Source organism: Cynocephalus volans, chromosome 12 (assembly GCF_027409185.1).
Source record: "Cynocephalus volans isolate mCynVol1 chromosome 12, mCynVol1.pri, whole genome shotgun sequence".
Classification (NCBI taxonomy): domain Eukaryota; kingdom Metazoa; phylum Chordata; class Mammalia; order Dermoptera; family Cynocephalidae; genus Cynocephalus; species Cynocephalus volans.
The window spans coordinates 60,478,016-60,500,724 of NC_084471.1; the positions used below are offsets into that span (position 1 = coordinate 60,478,016).

A 22,709-nucleotide genomic window follows, 5' to 3' on the forward strand; every position below is an offset into this window, starting at 1 on the left:
CACACAAGTTTTTTGGAACTGATTATTGACCTATTTATTTCTTGCTTTTTCTGCTGTTTCTGAACCTTATTGGCACAGGTTGCTCAAGTCAGACTTACTATCTTCCTTGTTCCTTATCTGTGGTTTTAGTGCGTAATGGATAATACTAAAAAAAAAAAAAAAAAAAAAGCAAAAACAACTATAGTTAATCAAACTACAATTGCAACTACAATTTCCTAAGCATCAAATTTGGTATTTATTACTGACAATGACCCTGAGCAGACATATACACACACGTGCACACAGATGTATACATTCTGTGATTTTACAGATGAGGAAACTGAGGGTCTGTAGTGGATTGAATTATATCTCCCCAACTGTGTCCTCCAAGTTTTATGTATTAGAAACTTGGCCCCCACTGAGACTGTTAAGAGGGTGGGAAATCCTATTATGGTAATGGAAAGATGGAGCCTTGAAGAGGTGATTAGATTGTAGGACCATGCTGTAGTGAATGGATTAAAAATGGTGGTCAGGGGCATAGTTCTGAGAGCTTTACAAGAAGAGAGAGGAGAGTCTGTCTCTCTCTCTGCTCTCTCTCCTTCCACCATCTTGCAATGTGAGACCCCTGGGTCACTGTCACACCACCAAGATCCTCACTAGATGTGTTTCCTGGACTCTGGACTTCCTAGCCTCTGAACTGTAAGCAATAAATCTCATTTTTTAAATAAATTACTCAGTTCTAAGTATTTCATTATAAGCAACAGAAACAGTCTAATACAGAATCCAAGGTTAAATGTAAAGTAGCCTGAACAACCAAGTGGCAAGTTCCCAATTTCATATCCATTATTTCGGAGCTCACTATTTTAATTACAATGCTCTTCTCTCATTGGACTATTAAACCACTTATAAACCCTTTAAAATACGAAGACATTCCATATCTAAGTTCCACCCTAGGGACCAACTCATATAAGGTGCAACTGAGTCCTCTGGGTGGCTACAAGTATTATATTTCGTTAGGCAACAGAGTTTCTAAATACATTATATGAATTTCGATATACAACCTAGCTAGCTAGCTGTAGAGAAAGTATTTAAATGCAAAGTTTCCCATCAGTAATTATAAAAATCAGCACATGCTTTATTCTTCAAAAATCACACATTAATCTGTTTAAAAAGAGTAGAGTAGTGAGTATTCATTGCTTTCTTGTCAGAACCCTTCCTTTCTCTGGAACAGTATCACCCTTCTATTAGGGAACTGTTCCTTTCCTATTTCAGATACAGTTCCTCTCAGCCAACGTTGGTCCCTCATTTATCCACTGCCTGCAGGGAAGATGCAAAGCATGCCAGGTCCTAGCAATCTTCCCTAGAATGTGTCAAAGTATACTTAGGGAAGAGGGGCAGTCTCTCTTGTGTCAAATTTGAACCTGAAATAGGAGGCTGAGATGCTAGTAAACCATCTTCCCTGTGCCAGGAGGAGGATACCAATATAAGTAACCAAAGCTCCTCTCCAGAAGAAGCAGAGGAAAGAGGAAAGAGTGTAACATGCTGGACAAATGGAATCACTGGTGCTGGCTAACCTGGAAGACACTGTTACCAGTGCTCCTCCTCTGATTTACATACATGAACATTTCTCTTCAGACCATAGGCCTTTTGAATCAACTTTCTGTTATTTGCAACCAAAACACATCTTCATAAGTTACATAACGATATAATAACATGTTTTAGAGAAATTTTAAGCCAAAAATCAAGAAAGATAATCCTATTCTTGCCAGGTCATAAATTAGTAAATAGGTTCTTTTTTATAAATCAGTAAATGAAAGGCTCTCTAAGGTATACAGATCAGTCAGAAAGGATTTCAATAAACATCTTTAAATTTTCTGCTAAAAATAACATTTAGTAATAATCTGACATTAGTAGCACTAGATTATCAGGCATCTGTGGGGAAAGCATCTCTTGGAATACTGTCAAAGCCTAAGCATACATGTAATCTGCCCATGATCCCTGTCCCCTTCCATACCTGTCTTGGGAAGAACAAAGAGATGTTTAATCACGGAAAACTCTCTGGGCATAATTTGATCCCTACTCTGGGTTTGAAAGTGACTGCTTCTATCTTTTATCCCATAAAACTGGCAATAATGATTTTCACTTACAGCTCCTTTTTCATTTCAGACACTGAAAGCTCCCTCTTCTCTAACAAGGATCTGATGAAGTAGCACATGTACAAACATTCTCTTGATAGGATATAAGCTAAACTGACTCAGGACATCTTATACTGTTTTCATCCCCATGTAATAATTTGCATCTCATATGGTAGTTACATGACAAGCCTTCATGTTTGTAATGATCAGTATAGTCTAAATTCTTCTATATAACAATCCTTGGAAGCTTAAGAAATATTTCTTTCTTACTCATTCAAAGTCTGAAGTAGGTCGAGGACTTTCTCTTGTAGCCATGTCATATGCAACCAAACTGTCATAGTGGAGAAGGAAAGAGATGACAAACACCAGCTCGAACCACCTTATTCAGGTGTCCAGGGTTACTTAAGTCCTTCTACTCACATTTCATTTGTCTGAACTAGTCACCTGGCCTCAATCTAAGCAGAGGGAAGCTGGAAAATATAGATGACACGGTGGCTATATGGTGAGCATAACAGTTTCTGCTACATAGTATCATGTTTCCTAGAAAAACGTAGCAGTATCTATGCTCATGGATGAAAAAAAAAAAAACTAACACAGTGTAGGGATAAGAAGTCTACTGCCCGCTCACACAAGACTGTCCAAGTGAACCTGGTACTTTGAGGGGTTTGTGAAGCTAAAATAAAAGCCCTAGTTATCTCAAACACAGCAATGGAATGAGCTTCTTTTCCATTGCTGCTAAGATATATAACTATATAAATCTCTCACTCTGCAAAATATTTAGATACAAAGCAGAATAACACAGTGAGCTTATTTAAACTTTAAAAAGAATAGAAAAATACACACTGCAGTGGCTACCAATATGCTATGCTAAAACTTTTTTGCTTTTTGGCCTCCAGTAAAATAAGGTAAGTGGTCTAATGCATGGTCCTCTGTGTAAAGTGGTCCATCATAAAACCAGCACGCTTTAGCATAACTGGCAGTCACAGCTCACACATAACAGAAGAGTAAGTTATCTTGAAGACAAAAGCCAACTCTGCTATCCAGAATGGCTGATTTTCCAAGTCAGAACAGCTATTATCAGCTATTATCAGAAAAGTTAGATGAGGTACTCATAGAAACTGGCAGCTCAAAATCTGTGTTCAGCAATTGTGTAGCTAGCCATACTTAGATTATCATTCAGTAGAATAATAAAGACAAACATTGCACTAAAAGATAATCTTATGTAGTCACTGTTTACAAAATAAATCCCTATATCCATCTAAACAATATAGAAAGTTTAAACTGTTAATATGTTCTCTACCTCTGCTTAGTGCTTTATTAATGGGGTGACCACTCTGCTTGGCCTATTTGCTAAAATTTGCTAGAACTCTGGGAGACCATATGGACAGCCAGATGGTTTGTTATAATTTTATGCCATTATTCTAAGGATGAAGTAAGGTATAAACATAATTTGCATTCTTTCACATCCGGCCTGCATACCTTTTATTAGTTTCATTTTTAATTCAGACATCAGAAGGGAAGATAATACCTTGCTACCAAGGCCCAGATGCCAACTAATTACTACAAGACACTCGAGCCCTGACATCACAGGCCAGGCCTCTGAACACGCTCCATCTTACTCAATGACCCCACTGTAGTGATTAATAGGTTGAGTGCTAAGACCTAATGAGTGTGTCAGATCTTAGATGTTCTCCAGGCTAATGAAATTAGCATTAGATTGAACTGAATATTTGTTACTTGGTAGAGAGATAAATTATAGTTTATGGTAAACTATATGCCTTTTAATTTCATAGTTTTTGAATTTATTTTATAATCATCAACCTAAAAGGCCTCTATACATACAGATCTTTCAAGTACTAGAGGAAAATTTAAATATTTTAAATCAAATATTGATTTTCTTCTACAACAATGAATCCCTATGTTATACATAAAGTAAGATGGTCTTCAGAGACGTTTGTTGAAATGCAAGTTTCTAGAATTTAGCAATAGATATTTTGATAAAAGGGGGTTTAAGATACAGCCTAACATTATGTGTTTTTAGCAAGAGACCCATGGTCCAGAAGCAGAAAATCTGTGGACCAGACTTGAGAAAAACACTGCAAAGTGCACAGCAGGACTAATATCTGTGTCTTAGATTAATTGAATCCACCAGACTTTTTGTTCTAAATAGTTATGTTTCTTAAAAAATTATCTGCATCCACAGAAGGAAAATTGTTTTTACATTGAGATTATAGTTTACGGGCCAATTATTTTTTGTTAAAAGATTAAAAACTATCAGGGTAAGACATGGATATTATTTCCAACAAACCATGTAAATATATGAGATCTACATTCAACAGTGAATATTGCAGGTAGTAACATTTCTATCTGATGGGGAATGGGCTTAGAATTGTGTTTCTGGGTAGCAGAATTTCTGAAATTCCTGATGTTTCTCCATGGCCAGAGATGACATGAAAAATGTTTCAGTCCTGATAACTGAGGATTTCAGGCAACATTCCAAGTACTTACTAGGATATCATGTAGATATTACCATCATCAACTACTGCATACTAAGTATTTTCATGTGTTTAGTATTGCTTTCTTGAAACAAGCAGATACAAAATCCCTGTTAATTTTTAATTTAGACATATTTTATTCATCTATTACCCCCTAAAAATTTTAAGGCATTTTTTTCCCCCAAATTTATAGCTATTTTACCAAACTACCACTTTCTTAGTGAATTTCAAAAGAGTTCTCTTTTGTGCTCTTTAAGATCTGTGCCATATGTATTAAAATAGGAAAACAAGGGTATGAATAAAATGAAAATATTTATGATTAAATATAGCTTAAGTATTTACTTATTATAATTTCATACAGAGATTTAGTGGCTTGAGAAAATTATGTCATTCTTCATTTTAATGCTCCTCTTACTTCCAGCCAGGAAGTGGCTGTTGAAGGAGGAATGATTGTTGAGATAGCAAGCTCTGCTAGGAATGGCTGAATGCTCTACAGCTCTGTTTCTTCCTCTAGGAAGCCAGCATTTCCCAGCATCCCTAAAATATCCCATATGATCTTCCCTGCTGCCTGCCTTCACTCTTTATTCAGTGGATGGAGAGATTTAGGGAAGAGGTACAAAGTCTTAGGTTATGGCATAGCCACCAGGTGCAACTCTGAGCAGGAAATAAATGTGTATTGCCTTAAGCCACTGAAACTTTGAGGCTGTATGCTGAAAACTAACAGAGGAAGTAAATTGTCTGACTTATCTAAAAAGCTATATAAATTGTTGTCTTACTTATGAGTCAACTATCTGCTCGAGATAAAATTATGAATGTACAGGACTTGAAGTCCAAATTCAGTGAACCTCTATCAATTCACTAGAGGAGTCTGTTTCAACTATATTTAAGAAGCATACTTAGCACTTACTCAGGTCAAGATGACTTTGTATGTTACTCTTGCAAAGATTATTAAAGAACACCTGACCCACAGCATAGAGAAACAAGACCCACTGCACAATATCAACTGTTTCTATAATCATAGAAATAACATTGTTAGAATCCTTAAAGCAACTGTCTAAAGGATATTCTCAGAAAGTGTTTTAGAAGCAGAATTTTCCATTGACATGCCCAAATAGCATTTTAAGAATACCTTTTGATGGTGGAAGAAAAATGCATCATTCTAACTTAACCTAAAGGATAAGTGAGACATATGCTGGATTAATCTAAAAATCACTGATATGTAAAAAGTGGAAAACACATACCAATGCCAACACACAGACACACACAAATATACACACACACATAGGATTATTTCAGGATCAAATTTTTACCTTGGTAGTACAACAAAGAGACAATATCTTAAAAATTAATAATTAGGTCACCGAACAAGTGACCTTGTTGGGGGTAGCACACAAGTGATTACGTTGCAGTCATGTAGGAAATAAAACTGAGTCAGACTTGCAGAAGGCCTGGCCTAGATGTGGCTCTGTCATTTTCTAGACGTAAAGAGGAAGATTTGAGAAAGACAGAGAACACAGTGATTAAATGTTTGGAGTCTCAATTTCTATCTGCCACTAATGAGCTATTTGACTGGGGAAAGCTACTTTACCTCTCTATTTCCTCAGCTATAAAATATAGAGAAGATAATACTTATTTCACAGGTTGTTAAGAGGATTACGTTATATCAAGTTCTTAGAGAAGGCTTGCCTAAAATTAAATACTAAGAAATATTGAATATTATTACTAATTTTATATCTCCATCACTAACAGCCATTATTATCTTTATTTGTAAGATAAAAAATTACACTAAATAATTTATATGATTTCTTCAAATTCTTATATTCTGAGTCTTAAAATCAAATATCCAGTTGAAAAATGAAACTCTAAAATTCATATATTTTAAGTAATGACTTTTAAAAAATCTAAAAGATAGTCTGGTCTGCTGTTAAAATTGATTTAAAGAGATAGGTTACATAATAATGCACTAATAATTCCAATATTTTTAACATTCAGAAATGAGAGGATACATTGATTTATTCATTATCCCTCATGATTCATACCCTCATGTGAACACATAATGTAACAAGATAAGTGAAGTGGAATCAACTATTTGAATAAAAAGATGTCGTACTTATTGAGTCCTATAGAGATAAGGAATTATTTCAATCACACAAACTTAAATGGGTCCAGAACATACATGATAACAATCAATTTTTACAGCTTAAGGTGTTTGCTTTCTGGGATATAAACTGTCAGCAGCTTGAGTTTTCTTTTTCATTCAGAAGAAAACATTTCTAACAGCTGTAGCAATAGTAGAAAATAAAACTAACATTATAGTGTACACTTTATTCCAAAATAAATGGAAATGTGCCTCACTTGGAAATTCCGTAATTTAATAAATCTTGGTTTTTGCAAATTATTCCTCAAATACTTTATTAAGACTCAAAAGGTAGTGAATAGTTTAAGATATTGAATCCTTAAAATCATTATAAATTCAGTTCTCATTATACTTTTGATTAGTTTTAAGTGACTATAATACAAAAACAGGGCTTTAATGTATCATGACACTGCATGTAAAACATTGTGGGATGCAGGAATTGTTTTCTTAGTCCAGAATTCCATTTATTCCAAGAAGCTTACCTCCTGCGTACATAACAGCCAGCATAATGGATGATATCCATGCTATTTCACTGTAGGTACTGTGGAATATTTGCTGTATTTCTTTGAAGAATACTGTGATGGCTTTGGGGAATGCATATGAAAATCCAATGGAGATAAAAGCTGCTCCAACCACAACCCAGCCCCATCCTCCATCAGGAGGTGGATATGGGGTTTGGGCACCTGTTGTTGATGGCATTTCTGCTCCTCTAGTGGAAATTCAAGTAACCTATACAAAAACAAATAAAATAACTGTTTACACCTTATTTCCATTTTTGTATATCACTCTTGATAGTCACTAAAGTGTATTTTCCAGTTACAACAACAATATGATTTTTCATAAATATTTCACAGACATTTTTACTACATTTATGCTCATAAAATTATAAAAATTACAAATTATGGGCTATCATAGGCTAAAAATTGAAAGCATTTAATTTATTTACGGAAACAAAAATTAGTCAAAGTGAAGTTAAGGAGTTAGATCTGAACTAAAGTACCAGTCAAAAATTAAAGTGGTTTCAATCTTATTTCTAAGCATAAGGAAAACATGTGTGATCAACTAAGACAGAATACTTTCTTTATCCAAAATGTTTACTTTAAGATTTTCTAAACAAAGTTTAAAAAGGACTATGTATTAAAACTGAAGAATGATAAAGAATTAAATGATAGGCATATTTTTATGCCTTATTTATTAAAAGTGGAAAACTTAAAACCATTTCATCCTAAATCTATTTTTTAAACCTATAGGATTATTAATTGTATGGTTCTATGGAATTAAATTAATTTTAATGCATTTCCAATATTGGTGCTATCTATGATTTTATGAATGATACACTTTATGTATTTCTTATAGCAATGAAATTCTCTCAATCAAATGAATGGTATGTTTGTTGAGGGAAGTGGAAAAGGGACTTTCTTTCTGGATATGCGTAGGAACACTTAATTGCTAGCTTCACGGTACAGAGCAACGATTTTCCCGTGGAAGAAAAATATCACATACAGCTTAATACATTTGAAATTTAACAAGTTAAATTGAAAAACATCTTGGTTCCCTAAAATCAATGTTTCTTGGTAGAGTGATGTTGATTTATTAGTCCTTAGCTCAGTTGCCAGTATTTCTCAGTATCTTCCTTATACTACTCTGGTTCCATTTGTGGATATTTTTCAATTGTAATGTGGGGGAAATAGAGAATCATTCTTCTGTTGGCAAGATAACCTCTGAAATAAGTTAATAAAAACTAATTTTACCATGTTTTCAGAAAACCTACCAAAAATTAAACAAGTATCTATGAAAACAGACATAGAAGTTTAATTTTTGTTTCATGTCAAATTGCATCTAAAATATTTTCAGTGATCTGTGTGCACTTCTTAGATTTTGAACAAAAATATTCCCTAAATTAAAGTTTTCTAATTTGTGCATGATTATACCCAAGAACTTTGCTTTCAAAAACTCATACAGAAAAAATTATGAGTGAGCCTTAAAATAAGTAGAGCATTGTTTCACTAGGATAAATATGAAAATGATGAGTAGTACAATGAAGTAACAATGTAGAAAACCATTATGATAACTCTTTTTTATGTTTATTTTGGAAAATATACTTAAGACTTCTTAACATAATATTTTACAGCAATTCATGGATGAAGGGAAGTCAGTACTAAATCTTTACTTAACAGATAACAGAACTGAAAGTTAAAATCTTATTTTAGATTATATGAGTCAAGCATATATCTAAGAGTTCTCATACCCACTCTACTCTAATCACTATTTGTTTTGATCTCATTAATTGATACTTAAAGCTCTGGATTTTCCTTCCTGTTTAATGCTGAACCAAGGAATGAAATGATTCTTGCATAACCTTTGATATGGTATATTAGCTTTTTCTACTGCCTTCTGCTCTTTCTCCATTTTGGTGATTGTAGAAATGGTTCTAATCCACTATTTTTTTAAAATAAAAAATGTAAATATTCAAGGTGTAAAACATATACATAATGAAATAATTACTACATTAGATATAATTAACATAGCCATCTCTTCATATAATTACCTGAAATCTACTCTTAGAAAATTTCCAGTACACAACACAGTTTTTATTTACTATAGTCATCATGCTGTACATTAGATCTGTAGACTTATTTACTCTACAAAACTGTAACTTTATACACTTTGACCAACATCTCCCCAATTCCCCCACCTGCCTGGCCCTGGTAATCACTGTTTTACTCTCTGCTCCTATGAATTTGACTTTCTTAGATTCCACATATAAGTGAGATCAAGCAGTATTTTTCTTTCTGTATCTGGCTTATTTCATTTAGCATAACGTCCTCCAGGTTCATCCATGGTGTCACCAAATGGCTGGACTATCCTGCCACTTTTGCATTAGATCAACGTTTACATTTTATTTCTTTTTATTTAATTTATAACATTGATACAATTATATTACAAAACAGGAGTATGCAAACTTTTCCTGTAAAGAACCAGATGATAAATATTTTAAGCTTTGTTGGTTATCTGGTCTCTCTTGCAACTATTCAGCTAGATAGTTTTAGAACAAAAGTTTCCATAGACGATACTAAAAAAATGGGCATGGCTGTGTGACGAAAAAAAATTTGATTTACAAACCAGCCCAAGGACAGCTGTTCTTTGTCCCCTGTAATAGAACATTAGAAAACCAAGAAAAGGAAAAAACATGACACATACTCATGTTATCCTAACACAGTCATTAAGAATTTTGCATGTATCTTTTTATTATTTTTTCTCTATATATTTCTGATTAACTAAAATAATACTATGATCTTATAAATCATTGAGCTATAATTGTAAATACTGCTTTTTTCACATTATGATTTTCTATTAGTTGTCTTTGTTAGCACTTTTTAAAAATTTTGGTTACACAAGTTTTACACACTATGGAAAAGGCAAAAAGTGTAAACACAATTAAAAGTTACCAAATAAAACCTTTAATTTCCACCATGATTTATAGAGGAAGTATCTTCTTTTCTCCCGTAAGTTTTCTTTTTATTCTTTTTATATCTATCTTACATACTTTGTCTATATATCCATACATTGAGAAATGCTTTGTCTCTTTCTTAGCATTTTTATTTTTCATTGTATATATTATATATTTATGGGGTACAATGTGATACTTAGGTACATGTTTACTTTTTGAAAGCAATCACAAATTACTGTTTTAAAAGAAGTTTGGATATAAATGACAAATGCACCTACTATTTTATTAGGGAACTATGGGTAAAAATACATGTTTTAAAATTTTTAAATTTAATAATGGTATGGGAAAGGCAAACTCTTTTGGTTTTCCCAACAAGATACAATAAATTGTGATAAGTTATTCCTGAATAAATAAATACACACATGCGCAACCCCCCCCCCACAAAACATGGCTCTAGATACAGTGACATTAATTAGAAAAAATGGTTTCATAAGATCAAATTGCTTGTCTCTTACTTTCTGATTTAAATGTATGATATTTAAATTAATCTATAACATAAACTATAGGTACACAAAAATGGATAAAGGGATCTGACTCAATAAATATTGAGTACTTATTATGCTAAGTAAGTGCTTATTATTTCCAGTAAGTATTTATTTTTTCAGTTTAGTTTCCATAAAAGCCCTTCGAGGTATTTCTCCTATTTTTTAAATGAGACAAATCTCAGAGATATTAACAAACTTGACCCAACTAAAATAATAATGTCAGCAATTGGATTTCCCTAATCACTGCTGACTCTAAAAATAATATAAACAGAATTAGAAGTAAGACTATTGGGTAACGTATTTAGGGGGAAAAACAAACCAACAAAGAGCAGGCATTTTCATTATATCTTCTCTGCCTATCTAAAATATTCTAATGGATCAAAATAATCAAAGATATCTGGTTTTCATTAAGAAAATAAATTGAAAATTTCTCTCCATAGGGACACATTTGTATGTTGGAAGTCTACCAAAAATATCAAGAAAACTATAGCAACAAGGTCAAGTGAAATGCTTTAACCATAATGCCCATAATGTAGATACTACTCAATCATAAGGACAAAGACACCTCTGTAAGTTTAAGTGAATATTCTATAGATACTAAATTGCTAAAAATCAACCCAAAATACCACACTTGTCAAGAATTATTTTATAAAGGTTTATATGTCTTCAGTATGTTTACAGTCTGCTTTTGTAATCATTGTTGCTTTCTTGGAAGCAATAAAAATTACTTATCTATCCAATTCAAGCACACTTATTTCTCCTTGGTTGTCAGTTAACAAAACATGATGAATTTGAAAAACATAAGCACTGGAGATATGAGTAGTACCTTTAAAAATGTATAATATTTATTATACATTTATAATATTTTTAAAAAAGAAAGATTGTAAGTACTGGTTCAACCAGGTTAAAACAGCAACTGGCCTTTGAAAGTTGTCTGAAAAATCTGAATCCACATATTACTAAATTTTGTTATATTTCAAAGTATCCAACTTTCTCATTGCTTGAAAATAAAACAAAATCTGGAAGAATACTTAAATACCCAAAAAGCATTTATGTGGTAAACTACTTCTTATTGTGTAATCAGACTGTAAAAACAGTTATGAGGCTTAAAGTTCTCACTCTGCTTGCATAAAGGAAACCTTACGTCTTTCATTGCTAATTTATCCTTTTAAACTACTGTGGTTTTTTTATCACACCTGCTATAGCAAACACTTAGAAATACAACTGGATGATTCATTTTTTTAGTTCCTTTAAAAATCATAAATGACATTTCTAAGTAATCTTAAATCCACATTTTAAAATCATATTAATATAAATATTATAATTTACTGATATCCAAATCATGTTACAAAAATACAAAATTTATTAATGTAGACCTAGAGGTTAATGTTTGAGTTTCCATTTTACAGACAAAAAACTATGCCCATAGAAAAGTTAAGGGGTTTATGTTTAATCACATCCACTATAGTAAACCTTTAGAAATACAACTGGATGATTTATTTTAGTCACATCAAAAATTATAAAAAACATTTCTCAATAATCTTCAATCCATATTTTAAAATCATGATATCAGTATAAATATTGTATTTTATTAATATTCAAATCATGCTTACATATGTATATATGTGTATACATACACACGTAAATTTGCAGACACAAATGCTTTGCTTCCATCATTCTCTAAAATTCTAGTTTAATATGGAATTGTTCATTTAAGCCTCATTTTTCTTCACATGGCTTCATCTTGTGGTATGAAGATTAAGCATAAGGGCTTTAAAGTCTCGGAATATTTATTGTGCAACATTTAATAAAGTAAGACAACTGAGCCTGTGCTTTCATCTGCAAAAACAGGATAACAACTATATTTGCTCCATAAGATATAAGAGGATTGACAGAAGAATAATACATGTAAAGTAAATACCATGACTGCTTTGTCCTAGACAAATGTTACCTATCATTATCCTGACCTGCCTTAAAATGATAAATAGAAACATACCTCATTAAAATTAGTAGAAATGCGACAAAAAGTCATATTTTTAAGGGAAAAAGCACATTATGTGGCTTTCATTTATGCCAAGTTCCATATCTTAGATTACATTAATGTAGTAACTAAAACTTTTAAAAAACATATCTTGAAATGAAATTTGCCTGAACAGTACCTACCTCATGAGAGTGGTATAAGAATTAAATAAAACACTGTGTGCTTATCTTAGCAGAGTGATCTACACATGGTTAAGTGTTCAATAAATCACAGTTGATGCTGAATGTGAAATTCCCAGAATCTTTCTTAAAATTCAAATAATTTTAGGATCTTCAGAAAATAACAATAGGCATTTTTAATCTGATACCCTCCATGTGTCCCTCCTTGACCACATCACCTTCCACCTACTAAGAGGTAACAACTATTCTAAATTGTATGACAGCTTTGAACTTAATTTTATTTATAATTTTGCTATACATACATGCATGTATATGTATATGTGTATGCATTCTTAAAATTATATGCAATACACAAAATAAATATTTTATATTATATGTAAAAATTCAATAACATAAATAAATAAATGTATAGCCCAAACAGGTAAAATGTAATAATTTAAAAAATATATAAATATTTACTAAATATATGCTATGTGCATATACTTATATTCATATTATTATTTTACATGTATTCGTAGAAACAGAGTTTACATTTAATACTATAATTTTACATTTGCACGTGATGCATATAGATTTATTAATCTGATGTGACAAAGTACAGTTGATTCTCCTTATCCATAGGAGCTGCATTCTATAAAGTCACCATGAATACAGAATTAGCAAATACAGAACCATTGCTCATAGGAGATATACAAGATTAGGTTTCTGCGAGACTCTGATCACATTTTCATCAACCAATCAATACATAACCTTGTTTTATTTTTGTTTCTGTTAAAGACATCTAATATATATGGTTGATTCACTGACATTGAACTCCCAGCCAACAGAGTTTAACTCATGGCTGAATGAAGCTTATCTAACATAGTATAAGGCACATCACAGCCTTCTTGCACTGAGGAAAACCAGGCAGCACTCCTCTTGGGAGCCATTTTAAACAGCGAAATCACCAACAAAAAGCTCAAAAATGTGAAAAACGTGGCATTAAATAGACTGAAAAAAGGACACTTGTTCATAGCACGAGAACTGAAACAAGGAGGCAAGAGTGCTGTGGTTATTGACCTCTCAGATGGAATGTGAGTGTTGATGACTTGAATTTTTCACCACTCTGTGCATTTCTGTAGATTCTGGCGTTAAGAATGATCACCCAGGAATTCTGATTTCCACTCCTTATTCAAATCATATTTTTCTAATGTACATTGCCTGAAACTGTATATTTGTTCCTTGAATTGTCAACTATTTGAATTGTCCCTGCTTGGTTATGGAAATCAAGCTACTTTATCAGATGCTACACATATTCCTTTCAAAAGTTTCCTCACATTGTTTTAAAACATTATATAATTGAACCACTTTTTCCTCCTTAATCTTCTTTCTATTTTTGTATTACTTTTTTCATAGTTCATCAGTTTATTATCTCAGTATATGATCTTTTGTTCTTGGTTTCTAGCATATTTCCTTGATTTTAATTGCAATTGCATGATTCAGATTACAAGTCATCATTCACATAACTGTCTCTTCACTTTCTCATCTACTACCTTTTTTGCTTCTTTCACATAAAGTGACATCTTCTGATCTCTTAACTAAGAGTCATTAGAAAGTGGACTCAGAACCAATTAGCCGCTGGAAAATTCCAGTTCCAAGACTGTCACCTCTTCCTTATCAGTGAGTCTTGAGATGACCAACAGTCATGACCCAATTCATACACTCATTGGCTTCATGTTTTTTTCTGTCATAATTATAGAACATTTTGTACCTTTTTCCTTTTATTTGTGAGCATAGCCAAGAAAAACCGAATTAAAAGTATAGCTTTACCTGTTCACAGAGTCCCACTTGAAAAGATTTCTTTGAATTATATGTGATATCTTCAAGCCTCGTCACTATACCTTGAAGTGTGATATTTGAAGGCAAAAAAAAAGGAAGGGAGGTAGAGCAGACTCTGGATTATCTAAAGAAATAGAAAAACAAGTGTTATACATATAATTGAATTCCACGGCCTCATTAGAACCAATAGCTTTAACTCCTCCTAATAAACTGTGACTATCTTTTAACAATTAGCAAAACTGTATATATATATAATAAATATATATATTATATATATATATACACTGATGACATTTCAGTAAACCACAGACCACATATACAACAGTGGTCCCATAAGATTATGATGGAGCTGGAGGTGTGTAGTAGGCTATACTATCCAGGTTTGTGTATGTACACTGTATGATGTTCACACAATGATAAAATCACCTATGGACACATTTCTCAGAACACATCCCCATGGTTAAGTGATGCATGACTGTATATCTTTTGTCAGTACGTTAACAGAACTACTAAGGTATGATGAAAATGATCAAATGTGCATGAGAAAAAAAAAAAAGAAAAAAAAAGTATAAGATTTTTAAAAGTCAGGATTTTCTTTTTAAAAAAATAAGTAACAGTAGATGCATACTTAACCATTACAAGAAAAAAAAATTTATTGGCATTCATTAGCTGTCACTAAAATAATTCCAGATACCTATTTAAACAACTTGCTCTAAAATTCGGTTAAATAAATTAACTATCCATTGACAATGCAAATAAGTAGAAAGTTTAAAAGAGCATTAGAAATATTATCAATAATACAAGTCTTACAATGAGACATACGGGGCTGTAAAAAAACAAAAACTGTTTTAGGAATCTTTTGATAAATAAATATGATAAATATCTAATACATCAAATAATTTTACTTCAACTTAAATATAATGATGGATATATAAAATCTAATACTAAGACTTTATTTCATTTGGGCCAGGACTTCCTTTGCCTAAATTAAAGCTAAGAAAAAGTCAATTCTTTTAATTAAGTAACCAGTTGCCTGCTGTGCATCCAGGGCCACCTGCTCTGCAGGGCTGAACAAAGGCAATACAACTACCAAGTCAAAGGAGGTTTGTGTGAGAGGATAAAGAAAGCGTGATCTAAACGCCAGGACAGCTAGAAACTGAGGGTGGCAACGAGAATGACAATGAGCAAAAGAGTTTGAAAGTGACAGATAAAACCTCAGAAATTGACAAGGAAGGAATTACAGGCATAACTTGGGCTAGGAATGAACAGTTCACACTAAATGTGTCTCCTGAAACTGAAGTAAGCGCAGTGAGAAAAGGCTCACATCAGCTTTGGTCCTACCAGAAGCTTTGGGAGACTTGGTGGCTTTTTGAAGCTAGGTAATTCCAGAATGGCAGCTCCATCCTTCCCCAAGTAACCAGCCCATTAAAAAGTAGAAAACCTCTATATTTCAAGGAAATGCATTTTCTGTCTGTTCCCACTTCCCTGGATTTAGAACAAAACCTCAGAGGACAGCCTGAGGCATACCTGAAATTCGGGCTATGACCTTCCAGTCTATGCTTAATTGCACTCACGGTTTATACAGGCAAGTTTAGGGACCAAAACAAAACAGATCTTGACAAATCTAAATTCTACACACTCACCAAGATTTCTATGAAATTTCCCAGTGCTTTAACATGACAGGCCCATTTTCTTCCAGAAAGGCCATCCCACATCCAGGGTTCCTTTCAACAAATGAGTCAATAATCCAGGAACCATCTGCTTGGTAGTTATACCTATGTTAATCTATGTTACATCCTTTTTTCTACATAAATTAAACTATAATAGCATATTTCATACACATTTATACTCACGCAATGCATTTATTCGTCTTTAGTTTTAAAAATGAAAGGTAGTGTTTAGAATTTGTGTGTTTGATTAAAAAGCCAGTAGAATAATTCTTAAGCAAATGGGAATGCTTTCCTTCAATGCGGGAAAGCAACTATTTTGGGGACTGCTCACTGAAGTCCACGTAGACATAAAGCTTATTCTCCCCTACAAAAACAGTGTTATTATAGTTAGAAGTTGGGCTGTGATATCTGCTATTTTTGTTTCTTAGCAATCTGTATGTGTGCCACATGTTTTATGACAGGCTTTACTTATAACATGGTGTGTGAAAAAATAAACAATGCTTTAGAGCTTTCAATTTCTTTCTAAAGATTAAATTAGTTGAATTTCATAATCCCATGAACTCAGAGGAACTGGTAATTTGAATCACATTTTAATAGATGAGGTCATAAAGGATCAGAGGTGCAAAATGATTTTTCCAAAGTGTTATGTCTAGTAGGTGATCAAATTGGTACCATAAATAGTATCTTTTTATTAGGGCCTTTGCTGCTGATTCCACCTTAATACACCAACTTGAAGGCTGCTCTTTCTGCATACAATTATACTTGTTCAGTTTTATTCCTATGGTGAATTTCCAGATTTAAACATTCACATGTCTTTTCCTGTCTTGTCCACAAGAATTTATATATTTATTCTTTGAAATTCAAAAACCACAACTATCCTTCAAAGTTTTTTGAAATTTGTCTTTACTACAGCTTATTTATATCTGTGCTTTCTGTTATATTTTTGAATATATAAACTCCAAAATATTATTGTTGTTGACAAAAGTGTGACTTGATAGCTACTAAAAATATTTGTCTATTTTGAGAGTTTTTCAACAACCTATATGGTGGGATATGTACTGAAGCCCAAGAACTTTGCCTTGTCTTCTAGAATCAATATGAGTTGATTAATTTATGGAGAAGATGTAGGACACTGAAGTAATAAAGCTATTAATGACGGCCAATTGCTAGACTCTAGTATTTTATATTCAAGGCTCTTTCTCATTCAGCTGCACAGAATATTAGAAAGTTCCTTTATATACTTTGTGAATAATTCTTTCTTCAACTTCCCGAACCAAAAGCAGCTTGTGTCAACTCTATGAAGCCATATCAATAGTCTACAACGTCCAGAAATTTGTTTCAAAATATGATCCAGAAGTAATGTACTCAGCAAACTATGTCCCAAATTAAATCAATAGGTGTTAGGAGACTATCAGCTTCACCATAAATTCCTCTAGATGCCCTATAGTTAAAGCATGAGTTTTTCTTTACATCCTACCTATAAGGCAGCCTATGTTTTCACCTAAACAAATCAGTATGGTCTTCAAAAAATAATTGACTGGTCTTTTTGCTCTCTATTTCCTTTCCCTATATAAAAGGATATAGCAATGTCAGATTAATGTACATTGTTTAAGTTTAGGTGACAACTCACCCAATTTTATAACAGGAATTAAATTGAACCAAATCTTTTTTTGCCAACATGTAATTGAATTAAAATGGGAATCTAATGCTGGGAGGCCACTTTATTCTTCAAATAAGACCATCTTTTAAATCCTATTGACTGATTTACTTTGACATCTAGACAAGAAAGATATCAATAGTGCATGACCCACACAATGTTAGTAACACAAAACCCATTTTAGATGTAAACTATTGCTGTGGTTAAAATGACTCTGAGAATACTAAAAGTCAAATTAACTAAAGATGCTTTTGTAATGGGAAGATTAGAAAATAATAATATGAGCCAGTATATAATTATCTATGAAGAATTGAAAATGAACCTTCCATATCAAATAATAACCATGATTTCTAATGATATACTTTTAGAATTGTGAGAAAACAGTTGTAGTAGGCTCAGTGGCTGTTATCTTGATGTCTAATCCCCAGAACCTTTAATATTACCTACTAAAGGAAACGATGTGATTAAGTGAAGGGTGTTGAGAGAGAATCTTATCCTGGATTATCCAGGTGTGCCCTAAATGCAATCACACGTATCCTTATATCAGAAAGAGGCAGAGTTAAGAGAGAGACATATAGAAGAAGAGAAAGTGATGTAAAGATGCCAGTTACAAGTTTGTTTTGCAGATGAAGCAAGACCACTAGAGACCACAGACCTGCTGAAACACATATACTCTACAGATCTGATGAAGTCAAGCAAGACACCACTCAAGATGCCAGAAACAATTGTACTGACTTCACTGTGAGGCAATCGCCACATGACTCCTGAGACTTCAGTCATTGTATTTGCTCTATAAATGCTTGTAAATTTAAGCCATCGGGGAGTCTGGGTATTTCCAGTACTAGCTATGCCATTCTCCTTGGCTCATGCCATCAATATTAAAGATAATCTTTCCTACTGAAAATCTTTGTGTGCACATTTATTGGCTGAACTGCACAGTGGGTGACAAACTGCTTTCAGTTTGGTAACACTATCAGTGAAATCTGACTTTGAACTCAGTCCTAGTTCCCTGTGCATATTTTTAATATAACAGATATATCACATATACGTGGCACTCTCCCCTGTTCTTGAGGATAGAAGCTATATCTTTTGTTTTATAGGTGTTCAATAAATACTCTTGAATGAATAAAAATGAAAGAGAAATCAACATCTTTAAAATAAAAAGTACTTTTATTGCTTTTGAATTAATATACAGTTTTGCAGTACAGAAAAATAAACACTCATCTCTGAAGTTAGAACTACCTCAGTTCAAACCCTGTAACCACTTTCTAGATGCGTCATTTAACTCCTTTCCTTCATTGTAAAATGAGGATTTTAACAGTGACTATCTCATAAACTTAGTAGTAAATTAAGTATTCAGTAAAATTCTATGATAATTATTAGAATTATCATCCAATAGCATTAAGAGCATGCAATCCGTTTTGTCTGGAAAAGTCAATCCAAACTTTTAAATATATCTTCATGTTCTTTAAAAGAAAAACTTACCTGTTTTACCTATTAGCATGTTTGCAGTCTTTTCTTCTCTCCTATAGCTATGGCTTAAGGAAACTACGTATACATGGCTCCACAGTGAGGGAGGATGCAATAGATCAGTTTGGTTTTGTTCTGTTTTGTCCTCCCAACACATACAGCTTTTAAAGTCATGGATCCTTTCTAGAAACAAAATCTTATTCAGAACCCAAGTACACAAACCAGATACTCTGCTTTATGGGGTGGGGATGGGGGTCATAAACTGCCTGATTTTCAATTATCAGCATTCCCAGACTCTGAAATGGTCCCTGGGGTTCTTCTCAAAATGTTTGAAATTCCTGGGAGCAAAACTGGAAATCCACTTATAATACCTTTGTCACCACTCATATTTAGTGACATTCTCTAGTCAACCTAGAAGAAAATGGAATTATATTTAAGAAATTATGGATCCTCCATTTACATTCAGTCTTCAAAGATTTTCTGGTGTTTTTGTTCTTTTCTCAACTTGAAATAATTAGATTATTAACTGGCACTAGGGAAGGGGAGTTAAAGAAAATAAAACAAAAACTCTGGATGTTTCTATGTTTCTAAAGGATTAAATTGCCACAGAAAAATTTTCTGGCTTTTTTATTCTTAGTATTATTATTATTAAAATGCTCATTTAAGAAATCAAATAAGAAAAAAAAATCCATAAGATCTCTTGATACCAATGATAACATTCAGAAATATGCTAGACTCCCCTAGAAGTTTCTATAAAATACAATATCATGGGGACAGAAATAAGAAAAGGACCACAAAAGAAAGTCAGCCCATTTACAACAATCACACACACACACAAAAATACCTAGAGATCAATTTAACCAAGGAGGTGAAAGATCTCTACAATGAGAACTACAAACCACTACTGAAAGAAATTAAAGACACAAAAAGATGGAAAGATATTACATGCTCTTGGATTGGAAGAATTAACATTGTGAAAATGTCAACACTACCCAAAGCGATCTACATGTTCAATGCAATCCCCATCAAAATACCAATGACATTCTTCACAAAAATGGAAAAAACAATCTTAACATTCATATCGAACAACAAAAGACCCCAAATAGCCAAAGCAATCCTGAGCAAAAAAAATAAACCCAGGTGCATAACATTGACTTCAAATTATACTACAAAGCTGTTGTAACCAAAACAGCATGGTACTGATATAAAAATAGACATTCAGACCAGTGGAGTAGAACTGAGAACCCAGAAATCACTCCTCAGGCTTATAGCCATTTGCTATTGGACAAAGGCAACAAAAATCTACATTGGGGAAAAGAGTGCCTCTTCAACAAGTGATGCTGGGAAAACTGGATATCCATACACAGAAGAAACTAGATATGCATCTTTCACCATACACTAAAATCAACTCAAAATGGATTAAAGACTTAAGACTTGAAACTGTAAAAATATTAAGGGAAAATATAGGTGAAACATTTCAGCAATTAGGTCTGGGCACAGACTTTATGAACATGAGCACTAAAGTACAAGCAGCTAAAGAAAAAATAAACAAATGGGACTATATTGAACTAAAAGCTTCTGTACAACAGAGGAAACAATGAACAGACTGAAATAACAACCTACAGAGTGAGAGAAAATTTTTGCTAACTATGCATCCAATAAGGGATTAATATCCATAAGATGCAAGGAACTCAAGCAATTACACAGTAAAAAAACAACCCAATTAAAGAATGGGCAAAGGAGCTGAATAGACATTTTTCAAGGGAAGACATACAAATGACAAACAGGTACATGAAAAAACACTCAACATCACTAGTCATCAGGAAAATGCAAATTAAAACCACATTGAGATATCACTCACCCCAGTTAGACTGGCTATAATCAAAAAGACAGAGAATAACAAATGCTGGTGAGGGTGTGGAGAGAAGGGAACACTACTGCACTGTTGATGGGAGTATAAATTAGTACAACCACTATGGAAAACAGTATGGAGTTTCCTCAAACAATTACAGACAGATCTTCCATATGAACCAGCAATCCCACTTCTGGGTATATACCCAGAGGAATGGAAATCAACATGTTGAAGGGATACCTGCACTCCCATGTCCATCACAGCTCTGTTTACAATAGCCAATATATGGAACCAACCTAAATGTCCATCGATGGTTGACTGAATAAGGAAATCGTGGTATATATACACTGTGGAATACTACTCTGTCATAAAAAAGAATGAAATTCTCCCATTTGCAACAACATGGATGAGCTTGAAGAAGCTTATATTGAGTGAAATAAGCAAAACACAGAGGGATAAATACCACATGTACTCACTCATAAGTGGGAGCTAAGAGAGAAAGAAGGAAGGAAGGAAAGACCACAGTGGTGTGTTGGACTTGTAGAGGGAGAAAACATACCTAGGGATACAAAGTGGGGTGGGGGAAATGGGAAGGGGGAGGAGGTTGGGGATAATTGGGTGGGGGAGATGGGGTACAACCGCAATTTGTGGTAATGGGCATGCTGCCAGTATGGATCTGGCCTTCATATCTAGGGCACTTGGGGGAAAATCAGCCTTGTATCTCATGAATATTCATAACCAAATAAATAAATAAATAAATAAATAAATAAATAAGAAAAGTACCACAGCCTGGTGAATCAACCTGGACAGAGACTTCAAGAAACATGGTGTTCCATTTCACCAAAATAAGCTTTCCTGGTCTATTGGCTCCTCTGCCCACCTGATAGCAGAAGCTTCCTGTGAACCATTGTTCTTTTAGAATTCTAAACATATTCAATACCATCTATGACACGTCTCTTTGTCATCCAACACTTTTTCAGGTATAGTCTCGTGATTCTATGACCCGTGTCCCCACCTCTCTTGAGTAATCTTGTTTATAGTATGAGGAAACTAAAGACAAACTAAATGTCCAATTCTGGAAAATGGTTGAATATGTTACCGTCATCCACCTGATAGACTATTATACATATATTAAACAATGGCTTTAAAAATTATATAATAATATTAGAAATATTTATTATGTAATGTTTAGTAAAAAAATGTTGATATAAACCTGTATAATAGCAAAATTCCAAACATGATAAAAGACATGCATAAAAAGAAAACGTATAGGCTAGGGTGAGAATTGTAGAAAAAATTATATTTCCTTAATTATACAAATTTGGCATAATAACAGTATA

The 22,709-nt window shown here is 33.1% G+C and overlaps 1 protein-coding gene across 10 annotated transcripts in view; it reads right to left on the reverse strand.

Moving 5' to 3' along the window:
* SLC16A7 (solute carrier family 16 member 7) overlaps positions 1 to 22,709 on the reverse strand; it is a 187,753-nt gene that overhangs the window by 85,502 nt on the left and 79,542 nt on the right. For all 10 annotated transcript variants that reach the window (XM_063074585.1, XM_063074580.1, XM_063074582.1 and 7 more), the window contains 2 exons: positions 14,712 to 14,844; positions 7,229 to 7,475 (listed from right to left, as the gene is read on the reverse strand). In XM_063074585.1, coding sequence (XP_062930655.1) covers positions 7,229 to 7,445 — 217 coding nt within the window. In that variant the 5' untranslated portion in view covers positions 7,446 to 7,475; positions 14,712 to 14,844. The remainder of the gene's footprint in view (positions 1 to 7,228; positions 7,476 to 14,711; positions 14,845 to 22,709) is intronic.